At 43.9% G+C, this 14,023-nt stretch overlaps 1 protein-coding gene across 12 annotated transcripts in view; it reads right to left on the bottom strand.

Moving 5' to 3' along the window:
* The window catches only part of RIMS2 (regulating synaptic membrane exocytosis 2), a 627,382-nt gene that overhangs the window by 118,558 nt on the left and 494,801 nt on the right, over positions 1-14,023 (bottom strand). For 4 of the 12 annotated variants that reach the window (XM_063451151.1, XM_063451152.1, XM_063451155.1 and 1 more), the window contains one exon: positions 4,038-4,210. The exons of the other annotated variants lie outside the window; for them this stretch is intronic. In XM_063451151.1, coding sequence (XP_063307221.1) covers positions 4,038-4,210 — 173 coding nt within the window. The remainder of the gene's footprint in view (positions 1-4,037; positions 4,211-14,023) is intronic. 12 annotated transcript variants of the gene reach the window in all.

Here is a 14,023-nt window from a genome sequence, read left to right as displayed (position 1 = left end):
TAGGGCAGCACTGGGAAACGTTGTCATAGGGCAGCACTGGGAAACGTTGTCATAGGGCAGCACTAGGAAACGTTATCATAGGGCAGCACTGGGAAACGTTATCATAGGGCAGCACTGGGAAACGTTATCATCGGGCAGCACTGGGAAACGTTATCATAGGGCAGCACTGGGAAACGTTATCATAGGGCAGCACTGGGAAACGTTGTCATAGGGCAGCACTGGGAAACGTTATCATAGGGCAGCACTGGGAAACGTTATCATAGGGCAGCACTGGGAAACGTTATCATAGGGCAGCACTGGGAAACGTTATCATAGGGCAGCACTGGGAAACGTTATCATAGGGCAGCACTGGGAAACGTTGTCATAGGGCAGCACTGGGAAACGTTGTCATAGGGCAGCACTGGGAAACGTTATCATAGGGCAGCACTGGGAAACGTTATCATAGGGCAGCACTGGGAAACGTTATCATCGGGCAGCACTGGGAAACGTTATCATAGGGCAGCACTGGGAAACGTTATCATAGGGCAGCACTGGGAAACGTTATCATAGGGCAGCACTGGGAAACGTTATCATAGGGCAGCACTGGGAAACGTTGTCATAGGGCAGCACTGGGAAACGTTATCATAGGGCAGCACTGGGAAACGTTATCATAGGGCAGCACTGGGAAACGTCATCATAGGGCAGCACTGGGAAACGTCATCATAGGGCAGCACTGGGAAACGTTATCATAGGGCAGCACTGGGAAACGTTATCGTAGGGCAGCACTGGGAAACGTTATCGTAGGGCAACACTGGGAAACGTTATCGTAGGGCAGCACTGGGAAACGTTATCATAGGGCAGCACTGGGAAACGTTATCATAGGGCAGCACTGGGAAACGTTATCATAGGGCAGCACTGGGAAACGTTATCATAGGGCAGCACTGGGAAACGTCATCATAGGGCAGCACTGGGAAACGTCATCATAGGGCAGCACTGGGAAACGTCATCATAGGGCAGCACTGGGAAACGTTATCATAGGGCAGCACTGGGAAACGTTATCATAGGGCAGCACTGGGAAACGTTATCATAGGGCAGCACTGGGAAACGTTATCATAGGGCAGCACTGGGAAACGTTATCATAGGGCAGCACTGGGAAAGGTTATCATAGGGCAGCACTGGGAAACGTTATCATAGGGCAGCACTGGGAAACGTTATCATAGGGCAGCACTGGGAAACGTTATCATAGGGCAGCACTGGGAAACGTTATCATAGGGCAGCACTGGGAAACGTTATCGTAGGGCAGCACTGGGAAACGTTATCGTAGGGCAGCACTGGGAAACGTTATCGTAGGGCAGCACTGGGAAACGTTATCATAGGGCAGCACTGGGAAACGTTATCATAGGGCAGCACTGGGAAACGTTATCATAGGGCAGCACTGGGAAACGTTATCATAGGGCAGCACTGGGAAACGTTATCATAGGGCAGCACTGGGAAACGTTATCATAGGGCAGCACTGGGGAACGTCATCATAGGGCAGCACTGGGAAACGTTATCATAGGGCAGCACTGGGAAACGTTATTATAGGGCAGCACTGGGAAACGTTATCATAGGGCAGCACTGGGAAACGTTATCATAGGGCAGCACTGGGAAACGTTATCATAGGGCAGCACTGGGAAATGTTATCATAGGGCAGCACTGGGAAACGTTATCATAGGGCAGCACTGGGAAATGTTATCATAGGGCAGCACTGGGAAACGTTGTCATAGGGCAGCACTGGGAAACGTTATCATAGGGCAGCACTGGGAAACGTTATCATAGGGCAGCACTGGGAAATGTTATCATAGGGCAGCACTGGGAAACGTTATCATAGGGCAGCACTGGGAAACGTTATCATAGGGCAGCACTGGGAAACGTTATCATAGGGCAGCACTGGGAAACGTTATCATAGGGCAGCACTGGGAAATGTTATCATAGGGCAGCACTGGGAAACGTTGTCATAGGGCAGCACTGGGAAACGTTATCATAGGGTAGCACTGGGAAACGTTATCATAGGGCAGCACTGGGAAACGTTATCATAGGGCAGCACTGGGAAACGTTATCATAGGGCAGCACTGGGAAACGTTATCATAGGGCAGCACTGGGAAACGTTATCATCGGGCAGCACTGGGAAATGTTATCATAGGGCAGCACTGGGAAACGTTATCATAGGGCAGCACTGGGAAACGTTATCATAGGGCAGCACTGGGAAATGTTATCATAGGGCAGCACTGGGAAACGTTATCATAGGGCAGCACTGGGAAATGTTATCATAGGGCAGCACTGGGAAACGTTATCATAGGGCAGCACTGGGAAACGTTATCATAGGGCAGCACTGGGAAACATTATCATAGGGCAGCACTGGGAAACATTATCATAGGGCAGCACTGGGAAACGTTATCATAGGGCAGCACTGGGAAATGTTATCATAGGGCAGCACTGGGAAACGTTATCATAGGGCAGCACTGGGAAACGTTATCATAGGGCAGCACTGGGAAACGTTATCATAGGGCGGCACTGGGAAACGTTATCATAGGGCAGCACTGGGAAACGTTATCATAGCGCAGCACTGGGAAACGTTATCATAGGGCAGCACTGGGGTACTCCTGGAATCATAACCACTACAATGAAGTAGACTTGTTATGGAGTTAAGGTGTTCGTTGAAAGCAAGAATATAAACATGTATTTCAGACATTATAGCGTTAAACAAACTACTTAGGTCCCCGGCCCCCCTTAGATTGCTCTTAAGAGGTGTTTAAACTCACCTTTTTTCCCATGCCATCCCAGTCTTTCCTGGTCCCGCCTCCATGGAGGAAATCATCATACTAAACTTGATGATCTCAATGTGAGGCTACTGCGCATGTGCAACAAAACGCTGTGCTGCGCCAATCACCATCTCCTCATAGAGATGCATTGAGTCAATGCACCTCTATGGGAAACTTCAGCACCTCCTTGCAGACTGTGAAGATGCTGAATACCAGTGCTGCACACTGACACAGAAAGCATTTCACAGCACAGTGGTTCTGGTGACTATAATTTTCCTTTAATTCTAGAAATCCCAGTCTCATTAAAGGGACTCGTAATACAGGTTGTAATAATTATAACAAATACCTGCTTTGTAGTGTTGCCCTTTTTCAGTTATACAGCGAGCTAACCAAGCGACAAGCAATTGCATAGAAAAACATCTCTTTTTATCTAATGTACCCAGATGAAGGACAGAAATCGATGTAGGCAACTGTGCATACACTCTCCACCCCCCAAATAATGCAAGCTCCATGCATTATAAAATTGGTTGCATGTAGTAAGTGAGACCCGCAGCTGCGTGACCAACACCCTTGTCTTTTGGAGGATATATACATGATTTTAATGTAAGTTTAAGTACATCTTTTAATTCATTCAATTTCTCACTAGCACGGTGCTCACACTAATTAAATCATTAAAATATCCACTTTCTATTGTTAGCGGACTGCAGAGTTCTTAGTATGATATCATAAGTCACCTTTAAATAACACTATTATATGTCAGGACTGAATTTAAATGTAAAAACCTAACATGATAAAATATAGAGAATCAGCAATCCACAGACAATAAGACATTTTTCAAATAACACTTAGGTTATTTGAGTACCCCAAAATGGAATAGAGGTTAAAATAAAAATCTCGCAAAACACTCATATTCCCTATCAAGTACTTAAATGTTACATATTTATTCATTAAACAGTGAAATGACAAACAAATTAGAAAACAGAGACAAAATACTTATTTTAAAACTTAAATACTAGTTTTTAACTTATCCTTAAATGTAGTTTTTTATTTACCGCTAACCACTATTTATTGAATAAACCTCTAAATATAGGGGAAAAAAAGAATAATATTGTGAACAATCACAATATTTTCTGTTGTGTAAGTTTTAATTAAAATAGTTATATAAAGGTTTAACTTTTCAGCGGGGCAATCTGAAAATAGTGCCATTCACTATGCCCCTCCGTCATATGAATAGTTCATCTGTATGTTAAAGCTCACCTTATTTTCTTGTTCCCCCTCGGTCGTTCTGATTGGACAGACATGTAGCTTGTACTGCTGAATCGAGAGGCACTGCTTGTCCGTGATACGGCAGACACATCACTCACATCACTGTCTGATGACTTGTTGGAGATGTTGTCCGAGCCCCTCTGCGGATCCCGACCTGAACGATGCTGAAAACACATTAAATACAATTCAGTGAATCCATTCTAGATTATGTATTCACCCTGCGCAGAGACTTGTGTATTTTGCCTCATTGGAGTTGTTTCATTTTTTATGTGAGGCTAAATAGATCAATAAACAGGAATTCTGGGGGTAATTAATGAAAATCTCAAACTTAAAAAAAATAACTTGAGTTTAATAGATTATGAAATTATCAATTATTTCATTACTCATTTTTAAGTTAAGTTATGTTTGTTTGTTTTTTTATTCATTAAGCCAACAGCTCATTAAAGAAATTTGTGAAGTGGATAGATTGTAAATATATGAAATTATAGTATTATTATACATTGAGGGCCAGTGATTGTGATCTTGTAAAACGATCACCTTGAGTAGAAAAATCTTATGATAAAAAGCGTTGAGGACACATCACTATCCACCAAGGGTCAGATTTCCTATAAGGCCACCGAGCGGCAACCAGCAAGAGAGAGGCAGCATTATCAGTGGGGAGATCAAAGGTCTCCCTCACTGGCCAGTCCATTCTCATGCAGAGAATCCACTGTGGCAATGTGTGCTCGAGCTAGAAGGAGACTATAGACCTGCCTGTTCTACTGAGCTGCTGCACCAATTGAAGGAGAATAGGCAGGGCTATGATATTGTTTTGATAACCCTGGGTGAAACCCCATGCTTGTAAGGAAGAGGGGGCCAGAAGAGGAAAGCACAGAAGGGAGCAGGCAATGCAGCTCTCCCCACCTATTCTATTCAGTCCAGCTAGGGGCCAATGCCAGTCACCAGCTGCACAGCAAGTGACCTGCCAGGCCAGTAGAAGCATGCCTTGCCATCCCAGGGGCTGCCCAACTTTGCAGTTGGGTCAGCAGGGCCGGTGCAAGGATTTTTGACTACACAGGCGAAGATGCGTTTTGCCGCCCCTCCTCCCCCCCAAAAAATGCGTCTTCACCTGTGTGTCAAGTAACCCCCCCCCCCTTTTGAATTTCTTACCCCCTTCAGAGTTTTATATCCTATCATTCGAATATCTTACTCCCTTTTTCTCCTTTATGTGTCTTACACCCGCTTTGCTGTGTTTTATCTCCTCGTGTTTCTCTTACAACCCATTTGTGTATTTTTTACTTACTCCAGCCTCTTTGTCTGTCTCTTTCTTCTCCCCAGCTCCTTTGTGTGTCTCTTTCTCCCCCAGAGTCCCTTTGTACGTCTCTTTCTCCCCACAACCCTTCTGTCTGTCTATGTGTCCTCCCTCAGCCCCTCTGTGTGTCTCTTTGCCCCCCGTGTGCATTCAGCCTCTGTGACTTTCTTTGTGCCCCCCCAGCATTCCTGTGTCTTTCAATGTCCCCCTCCCCTATACCTTTCATTGTCCCACCTCCCCTCATGTGCCTTTAAATGTCCCCCACCTTTTATTGCCTCCCCTGAACCTTTTATTATCCCCATACCCTCCTGTACCTTTTATTGCCCCTCCATTTCCTCCTGTAATTCTTATTGCCCACCTACCCTCCTGTAACTCTTCTTGTCCCCCTCCCCTACTGTAACTCTTCTTGCCCCTCCCCTACTGTAACTCTTCTTGCCCCCCCCCACCTGTAACTCTTCTTGTCCCCCCCTCCTGTAACTCTTCTCTCCCCCTGTAACTTTTATTGTGTCCCCCCCCTGTAACTCTTCTCTCCCCCCTGTAACTTTTATTGTGTCCCCCCTCCTGTAACTCTTCTCTCCCCCCCCCGTAACTTTTATTGTGTCCCCCCTCCTGTAACTCTTCTCTCCCCCCTGTAACTTTTATTTTGCCCCCCCCTACTGTAACTCTTCTCTCCCCCCTGTAACTTTTATTGTGTCTCCCCTACTGTAACTCTTCTCTCTCCCCCTGTAACTTTTATTGTGTACCCCCTCCTGTAACTTTTCTCCCCACCCCTGTTACTTTTATTGTGTCCCCCCTTCAACTTTTCTCCCCACCCTGTAACTTGTATTGTCCTCCACTCCCCTCCTACCTTTCATTGGGCCCCCTTCTCTCTCCATGTAGCGTGGTTGAGCGGGCGGTATGTGGTAGAGGATCCCATTTCCTGTCCCGGTCTGACAGGAAGCAGTTTGTTGCATCTCCTGTCAGACCGGGTAAACCGCCGCCGGCCCGCCCGCTCGGCCACTCTACACGCAATGACCGGCAGGAGAGGAGCACTATGCAGGGTGCTCTCCTCCTGCCGGTCACCCCAGGATTGCGCCCCCCGGGCCGGTGCGCCCTAAGGCGGCCGCTTGTGCCGCCTTATGGTAGCGCCAGCCCTGTGGGTCAGTGTGTGTCTGCATGTGTCAGTGTCTACATGGGTCAGTGCAAACTGTGTCTGCATGGATCACTGTGAGTGCGTCCATATGGGTCACTGTGTGAGTGTCCATCCATATGGGTCACTGTGTGTGTGTCTGCATGGGTCACTGTGTGTCTGCATGGGTCAGTGTGTCTCTGCATGAATCAGTGTGTGTCTGCATGAATCAGTGTGTGTCTGCATGGGTCTGTTATTTGTACTGTGTATATATATATATAAGTAGAATATAGAATTACTATAACACACATGCATTAATATACATGTATAATTGAAGGTACTGTGGGGCGTATTGAGGAAACTGGCCTTGGGGCAGCGAGGGTAAATCTGGCACTGGGTCCACCACTCCAAAGTCTCCCTATGAGAAGCATTAGCTGCATCTCAGCATTATCACGATGTGTATAATGACACCGAACATGAAGTCATTCAAAAATTGAAGACTGTAAGGCGGAAGTGCCCTTGGATGCTGTCTGTCTTTCTCTGTCTCTCTGTAAGCCGCTAGAGGCATGTTTTCAGCCAAATGTAAATTACCATTTCTGAGCACTTCAGATATTAAGATGTAGTAGTTTTAGTGCTTAGAGTTTTTCTTTAAAGGACAACTGTCACCAGATTTGTATTTATTTATTTATTTATTTATTATAAGAATCCTTGCAGCATGTAATAACAAGATATGGCTTTTCTTTTTTTACCAGAAAATCTGACCCTTACGTTTACACAACACTAGATCCCTCTGCCATATTCATACACCTTTGGTAGAATCCGACCATGGGGCTCCTGTTTCACTCCCAGCACAGAGCAGTGATGTCATCAGCCATCGCCTACTCGAATTCCAACCACACTGGCAAATCTCATATTTACTAATTCCATATGTGGTCAGAATTTGGTCTGCCCAACTGATTCTGTAACATTGGTTTGAATGCGGAAATCACAGTTTTTCCATGTTCATCCAAACAAATCTACAGCACCAGAATCGCAAATGATCATTCACTTGCTATTCGCAATTGAATGATAATTTGAAGAGCTATTTGCCTTCTGACAGACCTTGCAGCCAGCAGGCAAATAGTTTAAAACCCTCGGCAGTGTCAGGGTTAACTATGTGTAAGCTGGCCAGCGCTTGCTAGCTAGCTGCCACATGAATATTGGAATACCACCCCCCCAAAATAAAATCCTCTTAGCAAATAAATATAGCGACTCTCATATTGCTACAATTTAGGTATTTAGCTCTATATGCCCCTATTTGCCATCCGGGAAGGTGGGGGCATTTCTACAATTAAAAAGCAATTGCTGACCAGTTTCTAGAAAAGGCCCCATATGAGAAAAAAATGGGAGGGGGGAGTTATAGATCCCCCATGTCCCCCCAAACATGGGGTTTGGTTGGATGGAACTACTAATTTCTAGAGGGGGGGATAGTGTCCCCACCACGGGCCACCACCCATCCTTGTGGGTGGGGGCCCTAATAAGTATATTTAGAAGGGGGGCCCAGTGTTCCCTCCCTTTGCCCCCACTTATGCTGTTGGGTGGGGGCCCTATTATCAATTATGGGGGGATCTAGTGTCTCCTCCCCATCCCCAACCCATGCCGGCAGGTGGGGGCAATAATAAGTATAATTAGGGGGGAGATTTAGTGTCCCCTCCCCAGCCTCCACCCATGCTGGTAGCGGGGCCTTATTATGTATAATAGCATGGGCGGGGGCTAATGTCTGCACTGGCATGGATGGGGGCCCTAATAAGTATAATATGGGGAAAGGGGGGGGGGGGGCAAGTGTCTCCTGCCCTGGCCCCCACTCATTCCAGCAAATGGGGAATATAATAAGTATAATAAGGGCTTGTGAGTGAAGAGAGTGAGACATGAATGTCAGAGCGCTCTGATTGGTTGGTTTACCAGTGCGCTCTCTTGGTCATATTGCAAAGCTTAGGCAATTTTCCATGGTTTGCGATAACTGTCATAGCATGGGACACCTTTAAAATTGATATTTTTTTCTTACAGCATTGTTTTTACTTTATCTAGTGATGTCAGGCATTGTGGATTTTTATTTGGCAATATTTGATACTGAAGAAAAGAAGAATCAGAAAGACTTGTGATGGTAAGTATTATTTTTTTCTACAGGTTTTAGATTGTTTGGTCCTGTTCTCACTATTATCAGAATAAGAGGGGTAATTTATTTTTTTGCTGGGGCATGGGGGCACTGGGGACCTCTAGCCACCAATGAAGAATATTTGTGGCCGCAAGAGAGGACAGTAGGCCCCTCCAATTATTGATAATAAGGCACCCAGCCTCTAGCATGGGTGGGGGCCACGGGAGGTGTACACCAGGTCCCCTCCCTTATACTTATTAGGGCCCCAACATGCCGGAATGCGCGGGAGCCTGGGAGGGGACACTGGGCCCCACATTATAGATAACCATTTTTTTATCTTAGTAAATTCACTAAGAGTTTTTTCTTCTAAGAAGGTTTTCTAATTAAAAGTTATGTTTTATTACAATGTGGCTGCTTTGGTCTAAGGTTTTTTTTTTCTGTTTCCCTAGTTGTTTTGTTTGGTAAATGTGTTAATTTTCAGGGGTTCCCTCACATATTGTTTTAGCAGCCTGACACATTCTCCCTAACGTATTCTTTTGCAGAAACTTTTTACAATGTCTATAGGGCCTGCAGTCAGAGACATCATATCTATACCCAATGGCAAACAGTGCTGTTTCAAAACAAGGGACAGTCATAAACCCGTACTATGTACATTATCCAAGTAATTACCAAAGTGCACAGAGGGACTAGTTTCCTATGAAAGCTAGGAAGTAACATCCCTCACTCCCAGAGGGCTTGGAGATGTGGCTTGAAGCTGCACTTTCAAGCCTGCTATTTAGTGTAATAAATGGATGGAGGTAGGACTGGAGGGCAGGACTGAAGCACTATAATCATTTCAATAAGATAAAGTTGTTAAAAGCACCTACAGTGTTGTCTATTAATCTTTTTTTTTTTTTAAATCTCACCATTTGTCTGAAGCATAAAATGAATGTTAAGAGGATTAATATTGTGAAACATATAAAAGAGAATATTGCGAATATTGGTATTCAAGATTTATTTAAAGGGTAGAAAACATGCAAATGTTGGAAATATCAAAATGTGGGTCTTACCTGATTTATTTATTTCCTTCCATATATTGAAAATCCATGAGTCATGACGTATGGGGCCTTACAAGGGTGTAACTAGAAACCTCAGGGCCCCAGTGTAAGAATCTGTTTTGCCCCCTCTCCCCACTATAGAGCAGAGGTGGACAATAGCTGGTTCTCAGCTGCCGTACACATTCCATCATGCTCTTTGCCAGCTTTGGATCCACTATTTACCAATCCTTGCAGGGTTCCATTTGTATGCAGTATCTGTGAATGTAGGTGTGTTTTTGTATAGGGTATATTTGTGTGAATGTTTGTGTACAATACTGATGTTTGAATGCAGAGGATCTGTTTGTGTGTAGTGTTGGCATTTCAATGCAGGTGTTTGTCTAGTGTTGGTGTATGAATGCAGAGCTGTTTTTGTGTACAGCGTTCGTGTATAAATACATGTGTGTTTGTGTGTAATATTGGTGATCACATGCAAATATGTATTCCCAAATACATATGCACTGTCACACGCACATACAGGGGCACATTGCCATACACAGAAACACCCATACACTGCCACACATAGATGCCCACAGACACACAGGTACTCTCAGAGAGAGAGATACACAAAATGACACACATACACAGTTACATTGTCACATCAAACTGGTGTACATGCACAGATTCACACACACACAGATCAACAAACACACAGATACACTGGCACACACATGCACAGATAACTACACTGACACACGCAAGTATACATACAATGACACAAAACCACTGAAAAACATGCACAGATACACCTGCATTTCCCGCAACAGAGCGGATATGATAGAGGGTTTCAACGGGGGTGCAGAGCATCACATACACCACCGGACCACCAGGGAATCGTGGAGGAGTGGAATCCAGTGCTGAATTCTGTGTAGGGCAGCAGCAGGCTTGCAAATAAAGTAAACTGCCTGCTGATGTCTTGCCTGCTGCTACCATTCCTGATTAGCCACCCTGAAAAGTGGAACTCCTGAGCTTGGTTGCAGTAGCGACCTTGGTAGTTCTGGGGCCGTATACCCAAGCAAAGCAGGATACAAGGCCACCTCAAAATGTTGGGTGGGCAGTCACAGTGTTTAAACCCACTTCTTCATAAAAGCATATCAATTAAACTGTTAATAGCTCCCAACTGATTCCTCTTCTGCAACTGTCACTAGTCTTATACAATCCTTACCTTTTTTTGTCATTTTACCCCACTCCCTCTAGCATTTAAGCTCATTGAGCAGGGCCCTCAACCCCTCTGTTCCTTTGTGTCCAACTTGTCTGGTTACAACTACATGTCTGTTCGTTCACCCACTGCGGAATTTGACGGCGCTCTATAAATATCATAATAATAAAAATAATAATAAAATAACTCCCTGGAGCCCCTTCCTGCCAAAACACAATGGAGAAGGTAACCACTGTCCAAGTGGAATGAACATCATTCTGTTTGAAAGAGGCTTGTTAGCCATGACATTTGACTTCTGGATCATCAACTTGAGCACACTGGCGATAGTGATGGCTGTAGCCTTTTCACTCTTTTGCAAAAAAACTAGGAACAACATTTCCTAAATAGAGTAGTGGTCTCAATATAATATTTGAGGACATGAATAACATCCAAATTATGCAACACTATCTCTTTGACATTTGAACGTGAGTGAAAAGTTTAGGGGAAATCAATTTCCTGATTAATATTAGTAGAGAAGTTGACTTAATCGGTCTTCAGGATCCTTTTGAAAAACAATACAAAGGGCTCAAATGAGAAAGATGGAAGTTCAGAAATCCTCCAGGATGGCAACTGCAAATCCAATAAACAAAGGAGCATATTTAAGCACCCTGATATTTGGTTTCCAACTCCAAGGAGGATTTGTATGTCACAATAGGTTTGAGTAGACTTGACTTGACTTCACACAGTAACTCAGGCACTGTTGACACCAATTCTGAATGCTACTGTACTGTTATCCCTCTGATAAAATGTGTAGACAAAGCGTATCAAGGGAGGGACGGGGGGGGGGGGGGGGGGGGGGGGGAGAGACTAACTACACAAGATCCAGCCTATAAGTGCCAGTGGAAACAAATGCAGTATTGCATAGTGTTATTAGTGAGTCTCCGTACCTGCCCTTTTTGATAATACTTGTTTTGGAAATGTTCATTGGCATACCATGCATATTGTCTCTGTTATGCTATTAGCCGCTATGGAAATTGATACCATGACAACAGCTTGTATCACAGTACAAATTGCTCTCATGCTTCCTGCTAAAAACTAAAATAAAGATTGCCAAAAAAAAAAAAAGAAAGAAACCCTCCAAAATGAACAAACAAAAAAAAACCTTATTCTGTTGAGGAAACCTGTGCCAAAAAGGTTATGTTTTTTTAATACATTTTCAAAAAATACCTTGCCCTAAAAGGGAAGTGACAATGCCAGGACCACACACAAAGCCCATCTATCAACCATGCTCAAGGTTCTCAATTTGGTGTTATTATACACAATTTCAGTCAAGGGCTCACACAGGAACCCATTTGCCAGCTCTTGTAAGTAGACATCATCCAAGGCATCTTCTAAGAGCGCATCTTCGGCATCAACAAGGACCAATCACATGGACAATGCTGCTGAAAGAATGGCCATACAGACAGGGAGATAAAAAAAAGAGCGAATGCAACCTCAAAGGGGTGACTAGAGAACCTTCAAATTTCTTGCCCATGGTTTCCTGGAACAAAGTACTATCCTACAAAAGAATTGTCTTCTTGGTCAAGGTATAGATTATTCCATCTACATTAGGGACAGGGAGAGGAAACATCTTTACAAATGTGGGTACTGCCCATACAACTATAAGGGACCTGGGTCACCCGGGGTCCTGGTGGACCTGGGCCTTATTTTTCCAATGTGTGTGTGTGTGCGTATTAGGTGATAAAGAAAAAGAAGGAGGGGGGTGCTATACAAACAAAAACACAGTGTTATACTTATATCTGTACATGATAATTCTGTCAGTAATCTACTGGATCAATCTAAAAGGAATAAACATAATGTATATAGCATAATACTGTATAACAAAACTATGTGTGAACAATTTCTGGTATTGGGTCACTCACGATCTGTAGAGCCTATAATAGCAGGCTCTGACTCTATTGGCTCCTCAAATATCCTGCAGACTGTGTGGTCCAGCGAGACCAGCTTTGGCCGTTTTCAGATATTCCCCCGATCACACCACAGCTCGAATAACCAAGTGGGTATTGGGATCGTGAGTGACCCAATACCAGAAATTGTTCACACACAGTTTTGTTATACAGTATTATGCTATGTACATTATGTTTATTCCTTTTAGATTGATCCAGTAGATTACTGACAGAATTATCATGTACAGATATAAGTATAACACTGTGTTTTTGTTTGTATAGCACCCCCCTCCTTCTTTTTCTTTATCACCTATTATATTTGTACAGTGCCTTTTGGTGATTTACTTGGCACTTGGGGGTAGTTGCTGTTCACTTTTTTTATATCAGTATTAATAGCGCCAATCCACCCATATATATTTCGTTAATAGGAAATATAATTTGTGTGTGCGTATTAGCTCGCTTGAAAGGGAGTAGACTTGCCAGACCTGTAAGTTGTAGTCTCCAGCTCCCCATTCACTATACAATTCCAAGCTAGGGACCTGCATAGTACCACCGGACTACCAGAGAATATAGTGTCCCCCATCCCTGGTCACAGGTAAGAGGTAGGGAGTGAGAATAAACTTATAAAAAACTAACTTATAATGTGATTTTTTAAACTGCTCACTGCCCACAGAATCCAGCCTTTATCATACCTTATTAAATTACACAGACTGCATCCAGTACACAAACAAACACTCGCATTCCACTATACACATTTACACTATATCCACTACACAAACACTCTGCATTTACTATAAACACACACACACACACTGCATCCACTATACACATACTGCATCCTTTATACAAACACTGCATCCACTTTACACACAAACTGTATCCACTACACAAACACTCTGCATCTACTATAAAAACACACACACTGCATCCACTATACACATATACACTGTATCCACTACACAAACACTCTGCAACTACTATAAACACACACACACACACTGCATTCACTATACACATACTGCATCCTTTATACAAACACTGCATCCACTATACACACAAACTGTATCCACTACACAAACACTCTGCATCTACTATAAAAACAGACACACTGCATCCACTATACAAACACTGCATCCATTATACACACACACTGCATCAACTATAAACACACACTGCATCCGCCATACACACACACTGCATCCGCCATACACACACACTGCATCCGCCATACACACACACTGCATCCACCATACACACACTGCATCCATTATACAAACACTGCATCCA

Source organism: Pelobates fuscus, chromosome 4 (assembly GCF_036172605.1).
Source record: "Pelobates fuscus isolate aPelFus1 chromosome 4, aPelFus1.pri, whole genome shotgun sequence".
NCBI lineage: Eukaryota > Metazoa > Chordata > Amphibia > Anura > Pelobatidae > Pelobates > Pelobates fuscus.
This window is presented reverse-complemented; position numbering and strand designations above follow the sequence as displayed.